Raw genomic sequence first — 15,751 nt, forward strand, 5'->3', positions numbered from 1 at the left:
AGTCATTTTACCTAAAGGCCATAATCCATTTTCAAATGGAATGGCTTTAGGCATAGGGCAAATTAACTTAGTTTCCATAGGTAAAGAACAATCTATGACCTTTATTTTTTCCATCATATTAATGTCTGTAGTCTATATACACTGTATCTTTAGTTTCCTGTTCGACAAGTTCTCTTAACTAACAATTCAGTGTATATAACTTCATATTTCAGATAATCTGCACCCTTTAAAAGGACTGATTGTTAAAAATAAGTTAGTGTTAATTAACCTATACAAAATTAGAAGCTGGAAATGGTAGGGGGTGGATGAGAGTAAACTGAGATGGGGAGAGCAAATTGCAGAATTGGGGATGCTTTTCAGAGAGAGGAACTCTGAGCTAAACACTCCCTTTCACATGCATATTACCTACATTAATGCCAGATGACATTTTTCAAAAATGAGAATTGCATTCATGAAACGTAACTATTCTTGATTAGAAGTCTCTTCAGTTTTCATACACTTACTGTAAGGTGTATTGTTATGGTTCTTTAACCTTATACTCATGTAGATGGCAAAAATGGGAAAGGAATTGTCTTTTCATTCTCTACTAGAAAGTTAGTAGTCCAGAAAATTACTTGGTTCTTGCATGAAAGGTGCTATTAATATGCAGTGGGAATGTCTGTTGATTATACAGGACTTACTGTGTAGTTGTGGCTATCAAAATAATATTCCTCTCTGTTGACCCGCTATAAGGAAAAAAAGAACAACAGTGCTGGGACAAACCAAGAGTCTACCTAACCCAGTAGCCTGTCCTTGGCAACCACCAAGGGAAGGGGACAGGAACAGATGAAAGTACTATTGGTTATACGTTTGCAGAATATTCTCACTTTTCACTAGTTTGCAGATTAGGATCTTCTGGAGTAAGTGATGTTGCCTTTGCATTTAATAACACATTATGGATTTCTATATCTATAGAAACCTAGAAACTGGGTCTAGTTTTCCCCTCCAGCTTGAATGAATTTCCTGCTTGCGCTTTTATTAAGATTTATGTATAATTTACCTTCTCTATTCCTGCTCATGAGATCTCTTTATATTGTATTTTACAGTCATCTCTTTTATAGCCTGAAGAATTATAGTCTATGTGGTGGTTCTTTGTATGGGAGCTGTCCCTTATCTTGGATTATTTTTCTTCCTTTTTATCTGAATCTTATTTTTCTTTTTTTTCTTTTTTCTTTTTTTTTGGAAGAGGAGGATAAAGGGATACCAATAATGTGCACAGTATTCACAGTAGAGGTGCACACAGGTTTTACGCACTGGATTCATTAGGCTCTTTGTTCTTTTCCTAATATTTCTAAAAACTTGGGTATGAAATATAACTGAGCATCAATCACTGCCTTTATTGTATTTAGCTGGTCGCTATTACAAACTCAAGATCTCATGTGGGTGTCAGCTCGTATGAGCAGTGTCTCTTATCTTACAGAAGGACCTTAATAAACTCACTGCATATGGCAACATGGCACATAGAATCCCTCCTCACTATGTGCTTCTTTATGTTGAATTTTAACTTCACTCAATCAATGAGCCCTGATACCTGCTAGTATCTAAAAAACTGTAGGAGGACCTTTACTAAACTGACTGGATATTCACATGGCACTGCCACAGCATGTGGACTAATTTTTCAGTCATACTCATTACATAATATCCAGCAGTACATAAAGCAAGGTAATAAGTAAACCAGGGTTTTGTTACCTAGTCCAGTCTCCAAAGGAGAAGTGTGTATAATGGGACTGTCCTCAGTTGGGATTTTTTCATATGTACTCTTTTAAAGATGAGATAAATGACAAGATCTGACTTGAATGTTTTGCTATATGCCCTATGTAACGTCTTAATGCTGGTGTCCTTTGGCCTTCATGCTGTCAGGCAGGGGATGGGGAGGGGAGGTTTTCACACCAGAATTGGTAGGGTTTCTTTGACAGCAAAGGGAGTGCCTTGACCACCAAGCATCAGTTATCAGTTGCTTACTCCTTGTAGGTTGGATAAAGCTTTATGCTGACAAAATCATAGGTATAGAAGTTTGGATAAAGCATTTACCGCTTGTTTGCATAGGATTGCCAGAGCTGTAGCCCCCACATCATTGCTTAGATCTGGTCTTCTGTTTGTAGTCAATACTGAAAACCTAACTGCTGTGTTGACAATGAATCTTCTCATTAAGGTAGAATCAGAACTCTTCTGGGTCTCAGACAGCAGTGGTGCTGAGTCTGCCCCGAAGAATCTTAAAATATTCTTACTGAAAAGCAGCATTCCAGGCATACACCGAGAGCTGAAGATTTGGTGAATCATTACTGTATTCTGGTCCAACAATCGACAGTCTCTCTACTGGCTAATAATGTCCAGGAAGGAAAAGAATGGGCTGGAAACTCACCTATTATTGAATAAAAAGAAGGCTTGAAACAGTCTCTGTAGACTCTTGGTAAGAATGCATTATGGATGAAACAAAACTTATTAGGAGACTGTCACTGAAACTGTCAAATCCTGTGAAAGTAAGTACTTGGGATGGTAATCTACACACAGTAGCCTAGTGCCTAACGCCTAGTAGTTTAATTTAATGCCTAGTAGCTTACAACGAACCTAGGCATCAACTGTGTTGAAAGATCTTCTGCTACTTTGCTGGAAAGATGCTTGTTATTGTTGCAGTTACTTCAAAAGAGCATAAATCTGTTCTATGTGACAAAAAATGTAGGTATTCTAGAATTCAGTATATTCAATCTTCAGTGGCTTACTGAATTCTTTAGAAGGAATTTTACTCAAGATTTTTGAGTCTGCCTGTTCCTGTCCTAATTGTGGAATAGTGATGAACTATTGATGCCAACTGTATTTAAGGTAGTCATTGTTATTAAATATACAGAAGTTATTTATTTTTCTGCAAATGTGCAATAGTCCAATGTTGCGGGGAGAAGCTTATTCCAGCTGTGTTGGCTCCTGAGTAAGCTTACTGTTTGACTGCAGGTAGTCTGGCTAATAGTTAGCTGTGACAAAGGAGTGTAAGGATGTAGGCTATGCTACAGGGCTGTGAATAGTTTCAGTAGAAATGCCTAATGAATGTTGGTAGGTAGTAAACGTGGACATTCTCATTGCTTTAGGCCTTTCTGCCACATTTGAGTCTCTGGACTAGGAGGCAAGATATGTAGGCAAGGTGAATTGCCTGAAGCCCTTTAGATTCATGTGGATCTAGAGGACTTAAGTAGTGCAATATTGAATTTTAGCATTCCTAAACTGTTAGGTGGTTGGGGTTTCTTTTTCCTTCCCCTTTGCAACAACTGTGTGAGGTAGTGAAATACCCAGTAAAGTAGGAAATAGTATATTTATTGTTTTCTCCTGAAGCTGTCTTCTGTAAGTATATTTCTATTAGGGTTCCTTCACTTCTGAGAAGTGAAGACATTGTGGACTGCAATTACCTGCTTGTGTGTGTGTGCTTTTGGGGAAGCGTTTTACCCCCCAACTTACGCTGGCTGCTCCTTTCACAACTCAGAGTGCTTTTGCAACAGGGAAGACATGCGGAAGAGGAGGTTTCTCCCAGTATGATGAAGTTACAGTAGTTACTCTTTTAATACCTAGAAACTACACAAAGGCCTTATGTATTGAGTGTACAGAAATTATAGGATGCAGTTGTTCCACAAGGGTTCTCATGCTGTGGAGCTGCGGCCTTGGGCAAAGAGCCAAGCTGCGCTGCAGTCTTCTGTCCGCGTGTATTCCCGAGTTCGGGCTGTCGGCAAGGCAGAGCTGAATTCATGTCTGCCTTTACTCCCTGCCCTCCCCGTTGCCCCTAACACACCGCCGTGGTCCCGGCGCTGCCGAGGAGGGGCCCGTGCCCGCGTCGGGGTTCGCCGAACCCCACCGCCCGGTACGCGCGGCTGCGGCGCGACACCAACGGCTGCGGCGCGGGGCCCGCAACCGACCCCGCCCCCGGCCAGGTGAGGGGCCCAACGGCCGCGCGCCAGGTGTGGCGCCGGCCCTCCGCGCTCCGGGCATGCGCGCGCCGCTCCTCCGCCCGGGCGGGGGGAAGGCTAGGCGCCTGCGCAGGAGCGGCGGCCGCGGTGCCCGCCCGCGGCGCGGCGCATGCGCGCTGGCGCGGCGGCCGGGGGCGGCGAAGCCGTGTGGAAGGGGGCGGCGGCACTGTAACGGGAAGGGCGGCGCGCCGCGGCGGCGCCTGTTTCCTCCGGCGGCTGAGGCGGTCGGGGCCGGGCCGCGCTCGCCGGGGGCTGGGGCGGCGGCGGGATGATGATGGCGTACTTCGCGGAGAGCTTCTGGGTAGGGACGGGGTGGCACGGGGCAGCGGTGGGACGGGGCGGAGCGGGGCGCGGGGCAGCCGGGGTCTTTCCGCAGAAACCGCCTCGACCCTTAGGCCCCCCGGGGACTGGGCTGGGGCCTTGCTGCGGGGACGGCGCGCGGCGGCGGCGGCCGCGGCCACGGCCACCTCCTTCTCCGGGCGCGGCCCGGCTGGCGGCGGCGGGCCGGGGGGACGCGCGGTGCCTGCGCGCGCCGCAGCTGCCCGCTCTCGGGGGGGCAGCGGGGGCGCCAGCGGAGCGGCCGCTCGGCCGGCAGCGGCGCAGCCTGCGGCGGGGCGCGGGGACCGTCGCGCCGTGCCGCCGCCTCGCCCGGCGCCGCTGTGCGAGGGTCCGCGGGCGGGCAGCGTAGGAGGGCTGGCCGGGCGCCGGTGTCGAGGGACGTGCCGGCTGCGAACCGGCGACCCTTTGCTAGGGGGGTCTCGTTCAACGTGGCTTCGGCTGAAATCCGGCCTCTCTCCCTTAGGCTTCCCAAACAATGCAGCTGTTTGGGGGAAATAGCACTGACTGTGCTGTTCTGCGTTTGTAGCGTGCACGCGCAAAACTGCGCCGCAGAACTCGATCCCTCTGTACCGAAATCGCGTTGCCGACTGCGTGTCAGAAGGTGCAGCCTGAGCACAGCCGACTAGAGAAACAACAGACCTTCCAGTCTGCCTTAGAAACGTAATTTGTCAGCCGTCTTGGTAGAGAGACATTTTTCAAATGAGTAGATACGTTTCTATGGAGAAAAGCTTAAAATATGAATTTGAATTCTTATTCAGCCTCACATGAATTAAAACTTGAATTCATTGCAGATGTATCTGGCATGAAACATTAAAATAAGTGTTCTTGTAATCATTAGGCAATTTACAGTTCTGCTGCTTTACTGTTTGTTCAGTTTTTAATATGCGTCTCTACCAAGTAGCAAGGAAAATGTAAAAGTGAATATTTGACAAGACAGAAATAGGAAGAGGAGAAAATATTTTAGGTCTGTCTGCTTTTTCTACATAAACAGCACATTCTCAGTATTTAGAGGAAAGTAATTTCACAAATACAATATATTATTCTTAAAAATAAAGCATAGCACAACCCTGTTTTTTTCCTTTGTTGACAGCTTTACATTTAGCTTTGACTTTTTATTTTAACTCTTCTTTTAGACAGAATATTAAAATTCAGTGAAACAAAATATTAGATTTGCTATCTCATACGAATCTTTAATTTGAAGCTTCTCTGTTGGAGAGGGTTACTAAACTAGTGTGAAGACTTTTTTATCTGTTGTAAAACAATAAATTATTTTAATATAAAAATTCACACTTTCATTCTAAAAGTTAATATTTTCTACTAGGAATAAAGTAAAGTAATAGTTTTTATTCAGTTATCTCAAGTGAAATCAAACATTTTTCAATTTAAATGTGTTGTTTAACAAAACTTTGGTATATTCTTTTAGCTGTTTGTGTGGTCAGCTATGTTTTATGCTCGTAGTAAGTCAGTAATACTGTTAGATCAGTAAAGGTAGTCCATCAGTAAAGGCCATGTCCATACATTCTGTTGCCCTCTCTGCGTCTTCATAAATGCTACCAGCAAATATGAGATAGTAGACATGTACTCAAACCCCCCTCCCATTCTCCCTTATTGCTCTACAAAGTCTCTGCCTTACAGCTAGGTTGGCAAGACTCCTAATGTGGGTTCAGCAAGGAGTGCCGAGAGAAGGAGGTTTTCTTCTGTTAGCACAGTTCATCTACCTCCAAAAATGCCTTAAAGTAAGAAAACAAGCATACTCATCTTGCATGCGTTGCATTTATGACAAAGACACTAGACAAGGTCTGAAACTTGAAAATTTAACAAAGAAACATCTGCAATACCATGGACAGGGTTTTCTTTTGTTTAGAAGTAAAATAAAGAGGAACGGGGATTGCTGCTTCCTTGTTGACGTGGGCAAATATTTTCCAAGAATAACTGTAGTGTCTAAATATGATGGTTTTTATGTCTGAAAGCAATGAGTTTCTACAGGTCCTGGGAACCAGACATAAATACAGGTTTGTGCGTTTTGAGTCATTAGGTTTGTCCATTTTGGTCAGCCTTTCAGAATGGGTTATTGTTCAGAGTTGTTATTGTAGTACTTTTTAAGATATGGGATAAAAGCCCTTTTTATGCTTTGAAATACGGTGACAGAATTAAGGTAAAACTTAGAAGTTTGCTGTGGAAATACACTGAATGTGTGTAATGACTAGAAAATAAAATAAAAGGAATCAATAAATAGAAGGAGAGGTGGTATTGCATAGAACTTCAGAAGAATCGCGTCCTGTTTCTCACTTTTGCCTTGGCCTTCTAGGTAGCGCTGGGCAAAACCTCCTGCTTTCTTATGTCAGTTTCCTCATCTATGAAATGGGGTACTTAGGCTCTATGAAGTATTGACGTGAAAATGAATCTACACAGCATAATTAGTATTTAGTTATATGTGTATATGCTTTCATCAATTTTCCCCTGAAATTGTGCATTGGAAATTGAGCTCCGGACATTCTGTTTTAGAAGATCCTTTACTGATTCCATAACTCTGTAATTGGTAGGAAAAGAGATCAGAAACTGGAGGGGCTTGTCTGATTTCTTAAGAAGAGCGGAGTGATACAGACATAAACGTGTATCTATTTCTTGCGCACTGTTCTCTTTTAAGAACTTCCTAAAAAATACTCTCACGTAAACAAACAAATCTTAGTTTCTTTGTAGTAATAGCCTTGCAGTTTATCATTGCAGATTTTCACACTGTGTTGCTTTCAAAAGTATTTGAGTAGTTGCAGTTATTTTTGTAGGGAATGTAAGAAAAATGTGCTTTCTCTAAGATGGTTTTGGACCTGTCAACCGTCAACTGCTTCTAAGAGGTCATTGAAAGATAAACAAAGCTATTTTCAGGACATGTAAAGTTGAAGTACACAGGCCTTTCTGTGACTTGAAAAATTTAGGGGTCTGCAAATACATGATATAGTTCAGTGCTCTAGAGCAGCGCTTTTCAAAGTCAGTAGGATACAGTTTTTGTGGTATCAAAAATTATGAACAAATAGTACAGACTATAAATGGCTTTGATTCTTCGGCTTTGATTCTTATGACTGAGTTTCAGGCATTCAAGTCACATGGCCAAACATTCCCAACTCCTAATTAGGATGTTGTCATAAAACATTGGGTGCTTGCTGCTATGTATGTGCTATATCAAAGCAATGATGTAATTTAAAGGGAAGACTTTCATAAGTTATTTCCATTATATGTAATTAGGTTTTGTCACTTTGAGTACACTGATACTGGTACAGTAGAATAAAAAGCATTTATTATCATTGGCTTACTGCTTTCTCAGCGCTGCTTAGGAAGTATTGCACAAGCTTTGACGTAAATTTGATTTTAAACTGATTGGTTGAACAGTGCAGGTGATACTGTTGTTATTGAAAACTTATTAAACTGTATTAGGTTAACCAAAATAAGTCACTTCCAAGCTGATATATATTTCCTATTTTTTTAAATTAATTTGATAAAATTGTTAGAAGTTCTGTGTATAGCTGAAAACTGGTCTCTTCCTAATGCTGTGTGTGTTAACTCTGGAAATTTTGTGATCTAAAAATTTGTGTTTAAATTAGCTTTGACCTGTTCCCTTTATTTTTTAATTACTTAATGTCACTTGTAGCTTTTAAGAGTATGGTTGTGAGGAAGATTGCTTTCTTTCCAGGAGCTTTTGTAACATGTAAGAACTGGCCGTATCAAGAGTTAACAGTCCAACAACTTTGTGAAGAGACTTACTCTAATAAATATAAGCCACATTCTCTTATGCGCTTATGTAATATGCTTGACACAGAGACTTGTCATGCTTCCATCTGGACTTTCATTCATACGTTTATGCAGGGCTACTTGTCTGTTTGGCATTTAGTTGGATGCTCAATTTCAGGAGAGCTGTTGTGCAATATTTGTTGAGTCTCCTCCCTCTGTGCTTGTGCATTTCACATGGCTGGAAACTTTCCCTCTTTGTCCTGAAAATATTTTTAATTATCTACATTTACAGAAAAAAATATATATGTCCTCCTCCATATGCATAGAGCTTCTCTGGAGCTACCTTTAACGTATTGAAACTGGAAGAAAGAAATTGAAATTGTCGGGTCCCTTTTTAGACTTGCTTAAAACTTCGAACTGAAGAAGATATTTGTGTTGCCTGGGCCATCAGGCAACTACTTTTTTATATTTTTATATGTTCTCAATTTCTATGGGTCTTCCAGAGACAATGTAATTGAAAATTAACTACTGATAGCTAACTTTGAAAAATATAACACCGTAATATTTATCAGAAGAATATTTTCATATATACAGTGTCCATGGTAAATTAAATAAACTCATTTTAAACAGTAGGAAGCAGTAATAGTTTAAACAACATGACAGCAATATTTATCAGAGCATCTAAAATGAGTTTTATTTTAAGTTTACTTGGGGTTAGGTGACGTTCTATTGCTTTATTTCATTAAAGTTTTACTCCTTTATGAGTGAATGAAAAAAAGTCAACAGTACGAATGAGTAAATCATAATGAATAGTATATGTCTTCCAAAGCATGTAGGTAAAGAGGATTTTTATTATTAATATTTGTAACTTTCATTTTAGAAGTATAGGAATGAACTCCCAATCTATCATTCTGTTACACTAACACTTGTAAATTAATGGTTAAACAAGATAGGAACATGCAGTCTATTGTTCTGTTACATTAATATTTGTAAGTTAATAGTTAAATAAGGTATTTTGTAAGCTGTATTAAACAAGTCTTACAGTTGAAAAGCTGCATATAGTTTCAGAAAATACCTAATTTGAACTTTTTTAGGTTTGAATGCAATTCTTCTGGTCATTTTTTTCACAGAAAGGTCATTTAGTCACAGATACCCTGTATGCCTCTTGTATTTTATGTTTTGTAGAATACACTGCTGTTAAACATTGTTTTGCAATACAACCAAGTATTGCTTAGCTGTTTTAACTTTCAGAATCTCCTGATTTTGTTGTGGAGTGTTTAATCTTGTGCCTTGCTAATGAAAGGGGAGTTGTGCCCTCCCCTCCCCCCATTAATGGATTGATTGTCTGCAGTTATTAGTTGACATTGGTTCAGCTCTGGAACTTTCTTGAAACGGACCAAGTTTTGCTATTGAAAGGACTTTTATGCTAGAAGGATTATCTTTATTAGGATTCTTGCATGCATAGTATGTTGATTAGAGGTGTGGTTTTTTTCATACCCCTAACTGACATTGTAGTGTGGACAGTACTTCTAAGTATAAAACTAGCTGTAGGACAGCTTCTCTGGAACTGAGCTAAACAAGAGGCAAAAGATAGGAATTTTTCTGTTCTTGAAGCAAGTAACTTTATTGCCTGTATTCATTCTCTTCTAGGCTTTTCCCTTTAGTGTAAATGTAATGTTTAGCATTCATCAAACACGAGGGGCTCTTTTTTGGTCATATTTCACTAATATGTCATGTTTGCCATATGCAGTTGTAAGGTTGAAAACATGAATAACGGGGGCTAAATCTGATTTGTTTAACTCAAGTGACAACATTTAATATTTTGGGTTCAGCAATTTTTATCACCTTGAAAAGATTTTCAAAATTACCCAGTGAGTTTTTAGTACGACCAATAGCTATGTGTGACCTAAAACCTAGCGAGAAGTTTGAGAATTAGTTTGTGCTTGACAAACCATTAGATGCTGTGTATTCATTCTGGGGGAATATAGGGAAATATGAATGAGCAGTTTGGGTAATTTGAATGGTAATCTGGCTCCATTTTGGATAAAAAGGTTACTTTATAGTTGTGCTTTCAACACAGATGTAGAAAGCCATTTTAGGACAGCCTGGCTGGGGTTCTCCTGATCTTTATGGAATTGTTGTTTTTAATAAATGGAGTAATGACTGAAACCATAAGAACAAGAATTCATTAAAATATGCATACCTCCTAGGAGATTAATTTTGTTTTGCTTACTACTTCAATTTTTTTTATTAGTCTCCTGTTCAGTAAGGCTATAATGGTACATCAAACCTAGGATTTGAAAATTAAATTTTAGAGATTAGTTTACTTCAAATGCTCATAAAATGAGAGCTAGATAGTGACCTAAACTTTTTATGGTTAAAATCCTTGTAATTAAGTTGAAACAGTATTTCGGAATGTTGCAGCTCTGGTACTTGCTTTCCCATTTCCTAGAGAATAATTTGTGGGCTTGGGAGGCTATTTTAAAAAAGGATTAAAGGCTATGACTTAAGTGATTTATAATAAAAAGTATAGTTTTCTCATTCTGTTCTATTCCTTCACTGTAATGTGGTGATGTGATCATGTTTGGAAGGCTGAATAGTGGTGAAGGATGATCATGCATACTCAGCCACTACTAACGTGGGTTGTAAAGCATAGGTTAAAATGATGGCAATTCGCCTATTGTTGAATGTTTCTTACTTTGCTGAACTTGGTTAGGAAAAAACTATCTTTATCTGAACTTGTCTGGTCAGTCTTCTAAAGCTTGACCAAAATCAAAAGGCTTTTAAGTACATGTGCCTTTTAATGTCTCACCTGCTAAGTTTTGCTATCAAAACAGTGTTTGCAGCCGTCCTTTCTTCTCCCACTGACTAAATAAGCAGTAAATATCTGACCGGTCATGGAGACTTTAGAGTAACCATAGTAATTAGGGAACATTTGTTTACATTAGGTAAAAAGAGGGTGTTATATAGAGAATATTAGCTTTTTGCGCTAATACACATTAATGTTGAAAGGTTTTAGTCCAAAGTAGACAGAGCCTGTCCTTACACAACTTGATCAGAAACACAGGAAATAAATAGTGCTACAGATTCCCCCAAATTTCTGTTTACTATACCAAATGTAGGCTTTACATTCAGAATTACCTTTATATGTAGAAACAAAACTTATTCTTAAAAATTTTTAAAGTCTAATAAAAATAGTTTAGCAAAACAGGGAGTTCCTGTAATCTGTTTCCTGTTATGCACAAGTCATGGAAATACTGAATCCTGCCTTGACAGTTGCTGACCGGGTTACTTTCATTTCCATGAGAAAATCATAGCAGTTAGTTTTTGGTGAAGGGAAATGGAAGGACTCTCTGCCCTCACTTTCTGTGATTGTAATTTATTTTGTACGCAGAGTGGTCAGTAGTGTCTTATTGTAGGCTTATTTAAATGAATTGCTGAATGGTAGACCTCAACAACAACACCATCTTTGGAAAGGAGTTCTGTTAGTTCTAGGGAAAAAGGAGAAAACTGTTAATAGAATTCTGAGTAATTAAACGGAGACTACGTGGAGAGGGAACCGCTTAAATTGTACATTCTCATACACAGTTTTACAGTTGTTTTTTGCAAAGTTATGATAGTGTCATCCTCAACATGACATTTTACCCTCAAAATGATATTCGCAGAATGGTCTTTCAAACTGATCTGGAAATACATTGCATATAACCTCATAGGATATTATCCATGATGAAAGGGGTTCTCATTTCTCCAAGATCTAGGCAACTGCTAGAGAAATCTGCATCTGACTTCTCTGGCTTTCTATCATAGCAGTCAATGGTAATTGCTTCTGAATGGGAGTGGAAGGTCTCAGTTCCCTCAGCTGTCTGCTGCATTTATTTATTTTTAAGTAGGCTAGTACTGGACTGTCAGTTACCCCAGCTATTGCTGTTGGCATCAGGAATTAGGGGATAAAAACACTTAACGAAGAAAAATTATTTTGACATACAGCTTCCATCTACAGAATTTTGCACAACATATTGGGGGGATGCTGAGGAAAAACAGCCAAAAAAAAGAGCAGGCTTTTTTCCATATGTATGCATACAGAGTATATGTATTTTTTTCTTAAATTCAGCCACCTTGTTTCTGCTTAGCCACAGCATATATCTGTCTTTATCCTAAATACAAAACCTTAATTCTGATCAGTATATGAATATTTGAGTTAGTCTTCATAAAAATAACTACTAAATAAAGTGGTTGTGGATGGACTGCATAACTTTTCCTATGCAAAAAATGTCTGTTCTCTGCAGTGAGATATCATACCGTATTTGACGTAGTTAGGTATATATCTCCAGAGACAACTGGAAAATGCATAATTTATAGAATTGTCATCAGGTTAATTATCAGAACTCTTGATCAAGTAACCTGTAAATAATTGAACGGTTAATGTGCAGTTTTGAAGTCTAGATGTGTGTATTTATAGGTGGAGCCTGATATTGGTACGATAGTCTGACACTTGGCATTCTAAGTGAAAACAGGTTTTATAGCTGTGCCAAATTTAAACGACATAGACTCTCAGTTCTGGGAGTCTTGCTGCTTTGTTTAAACCTTAATGTATCTTTCACACAATTTTTTGGATTAATAACTATTGATAATGTATAAAAGATGTGGCTTTCAGGGGATTTTTTTAATTTGGAAAATATCTGTTCTGTTTCTCTGCTGTGCTTTCTGCTGTTGACATGAGGTCGACAGTGAGTAGAGCTGACTAGAAAACTTCACTTAAGTGGAAAAATTAGTATCTTTGCAGTAAATTTCACTTACAGTTAGGGAACAAGATGATGATGGGAGTTGGTTGTTCTGCATCGTGCCATTTTGTAAAGCTATACAAAGTTAGGTTTGTGATGGATTATCAGTCCTCAGGAAGACTGCAGCCAGACACTGGGTCATGGCTATGCTACCCTTCCTGTATTTCTAAACAGGCAGGAAATTTATGGAGCTCCAGTATAGAAAAGATTAAAAGCTACCCCATTATGAAAAGTCACTTTAAAAGTTTGTAAGCAGTCTGCATTCAGCACATTGTGTGCAATGTATTGGCTTAGGTAGAAGAAACACATTAAAGCCAGGGAAAGAGAGGACAGTTCATAAAGGAGCATTTTATTAATTTTTCTGGAAGAAATGCTTAACACTTACTGGCAAATGTTCAGCTCTAGATTTGGGTGCAATAATAACTTTCAGAGTGGTTAAAGAAGAATTTAGTTTTATATCATAATTGAAAATATCAGTGAGGTCTTATAGAGTCATTCTGGCATTTCAGTAATGTGGTAACATTCATCAGGGTTTGTATAGAGTAAATACAGAGAGTTAATAAGGCACCTATTACTGCACTAGTAATGAAAATTATTATGTGTCTCAAACTGTGAAGAAAGGTAGTTAGATATCACAGAAAGGGTGTTGTTTTCTTTTTGCAGAGATCTTACTTGTAATAAAAATAGATATGGCTTTCTCAAACATAATTTGTTAGTTATTAGTTCTTTGTTGTATTCCCCACGTGCAGAGTATTTAAAAACTTGTTTGTAGACCACTGTATTTGGTATCATTAATTGCTCCAAACAGCTTATTGAACTTTTACAGTTAGACTAGTACTTGAAATAGTAAGACTACATAACAAAAATAAGTTTGTGTTCTTATCCTTTTTTGTCAAACTTGTAAAATCCATATTCTGTAGATATCTCTTTGCTGTATTTTAGTATACTCAGTTTAGCTCTGCTAGTATTTTTCACAGACCTTTCTGTAATTGCAGTTATGCTAAACTGATCTGCATTTTAATGAACTTTCTCAGATTACAACTTACTGCAACCTTAGGAACATTCATTTTATAGTTTTTTTTTTAATGCTTGGAACAAATAAAGCTAATAATTCTGGATAGCAATCTGAATCCAATTGCCTTCGTTCCTCTGTTATTTGTTAATTTGTTTGTGTGTTTATGTGGTATCCTTTAAGGGAGCTTCTTAATGGTAAGATTGCTGTATTACCTAATGTTCTTCATGTTTGACCTAAGTGGGGCTACTACTGTGGCTGCTGCCACGTTCTTTCATTCACCTGTAGCTGCTTCCACTTACTTAGGTTGGCAGATTGCTGCCTGCCCCAAGCTTTCTGCCCCCACCTCTTCTGTTGTAGCAAGACAGCTGTTTGTGTCCTCATAGTGATCTGGATCACTGAACTTTATTTGCCAGCTTTATTTTTCAGCTGTAGAAGTTCCCTGATCATGTGTACCTTGTGGCTGCCTAAACAAGTAGTTTCAGAACAACAGGGACAGAAATGATTGGCGGGATGTATGACCATATCCTCAGGCTCCTCTCACTGGAAATGTAGAGCTGCCATTGTGAGAAGTCCAGGATCCTACTTCCCATCTTTCCTTCCGTTCCACTCTGAACATATGCGCAGTTTTCCTGAGAGCAGTACCACTGTGTTGTTTGTAGCAGTGGCATTATGGATCTGAAGATTTTGTAAGGGAGGAGGGAAATGGAAAGATCAACAGAAAAACTCTCTCCTGTAGTAGCAGTGCTGTTATGCCATGCCTTGACTTGCCTTCCTTTAATCCCCGTTGCTGCTTTCTCCTTTCTGCGGGAAGTGCAACATGGTGCCAAAGTGATAAGCTGGCCGAGCTTATTAACCGTTGTTCAGGACAGTGTCGCAGTTTTAATGGTGAGATTTGCCTTACTGATTGGGAAAGTATTTTAAGTTTTAAAACCCAATTTAAGAACAAACAAAGTTACCTGTGGAAAGGAAGAGATTAGTGGTTTTACCAATTTTACAAAAAATAGAAGATCTGTGAAGTGTGAAGAATTGGGGAGGTGGGATATCAGATGATCCCAAAATTTGAATTTCACATTATTGGGAATAATGAAAGATATGAGAGAATGGAAGGGGATGGCAATGTTAAATGTTTTCAATAAGAAAGGGAGTAAAAGAATAAAAGAGCTGAAGAAATCCAGAAAAGAAGTGGTTTTGAATATAGTCTAGAAATATGTAACAGAAGAGTTGCCGTTAGGTTTGACAAAGAGGGTAGTAATGGCTAGTGAGGTAATTTTGGTTTCAGTGTTTTTACGTAAAGGATTGTAGGGACTAACAGAGCTATTGGGGGTGGGAGAAAGGTTGAGGAATTAGAAATAACCATTCTGTTCATGAAGCATGAAACTTCATCACTTTTTAAAAAGCATACATTTTATACTTTGTTCTGTAATTGCTTTAACATGTTGTGTTTGATGGTTCTACTTTTTGTTTAATTAATCTTTAGGGGGAAAGGAACAATGGCTTTGACGTCCTATATCACAACATGAAACATGGACATTTGTCAACAAAAGAATTAGCAGACTTTATTAGAGAAAGGTAAGTATTTATCTTTGTTAATCCTGGCTCTAACATACTGTTTGTGGTGTCTATTTAAAAGTTTATTGTTATGTGTTGCAGTAACATGCAAAATATATATATTAAAAAGAGCAGTGTAAAGTATCTCATGTCCTACAAGAATATCTAGGCTTGTTCCATTCGCTAATAGTGACTAGTAACGATCAATTAATGACCAACTTCTAATTTGAAGGTTGATTTAAATAATAGAAGTAGAAAGCTAGAAATGTCAGATGAAGTGTTGCGCTGTTTATTTAAATTGGTCCCAGTTTTTCTTCATGTTTGGAAGAAAAAGAATAATTTCTGAAGTAGTAAAAATT

General features: G+C 38.9%; 1 protein-coding gene across 3 annotated transcripts in view; it reads left to right on the plus strand.

Moving 5' to 3' along the window:
• The first annotated feature begins 4,063 nt into the window (after positions 1-4,063).
• Positions 4,064-15,751, plus strand: part of LOC112988720 (F-BAR domain only protein 2) — an 86,551-nt gene continuing 74,863 nt past the window's right edge. For 2 of the 3 annotated variants that reach the window (XM_064501920.1, XM_064501922.1), the window contains exons 1-2: positions 4,064-4,287; positions 15,322-15,413. In XM_064501920.1, coding sequence (XP_064357990.1) covers positions 4,255-4,287; positions 15,322-15,413 — 125 coding nt within the window. In that variant the 5' untranslated portion in view covers positions 4,064-4,254. Of the gene's footprint in view, positions 4,288-14,655; positions 14,730-15,321; positions 15,414-15,751 lie in introns of those variants that run through there. The other variant, XM_064501923.1, reaches the window with a different exon arrangement.

This window comes from Dromaius novaehollandiae, chromosome Z (genome assembly GCF_036370855.1).
Source record: "Dromaius novaehollandiae isolate bDroNov1 chromosome Z, bDroNov1.hap1, whole genome shotgun sequence".
In the NCBI taxonomy this organism is placed as follows: Eukaryota; Metazoa; Chordata; class Aves; order Casuariiformes; family Dromaiidae; genus Dromaius; species Dromaius novaehollandiae.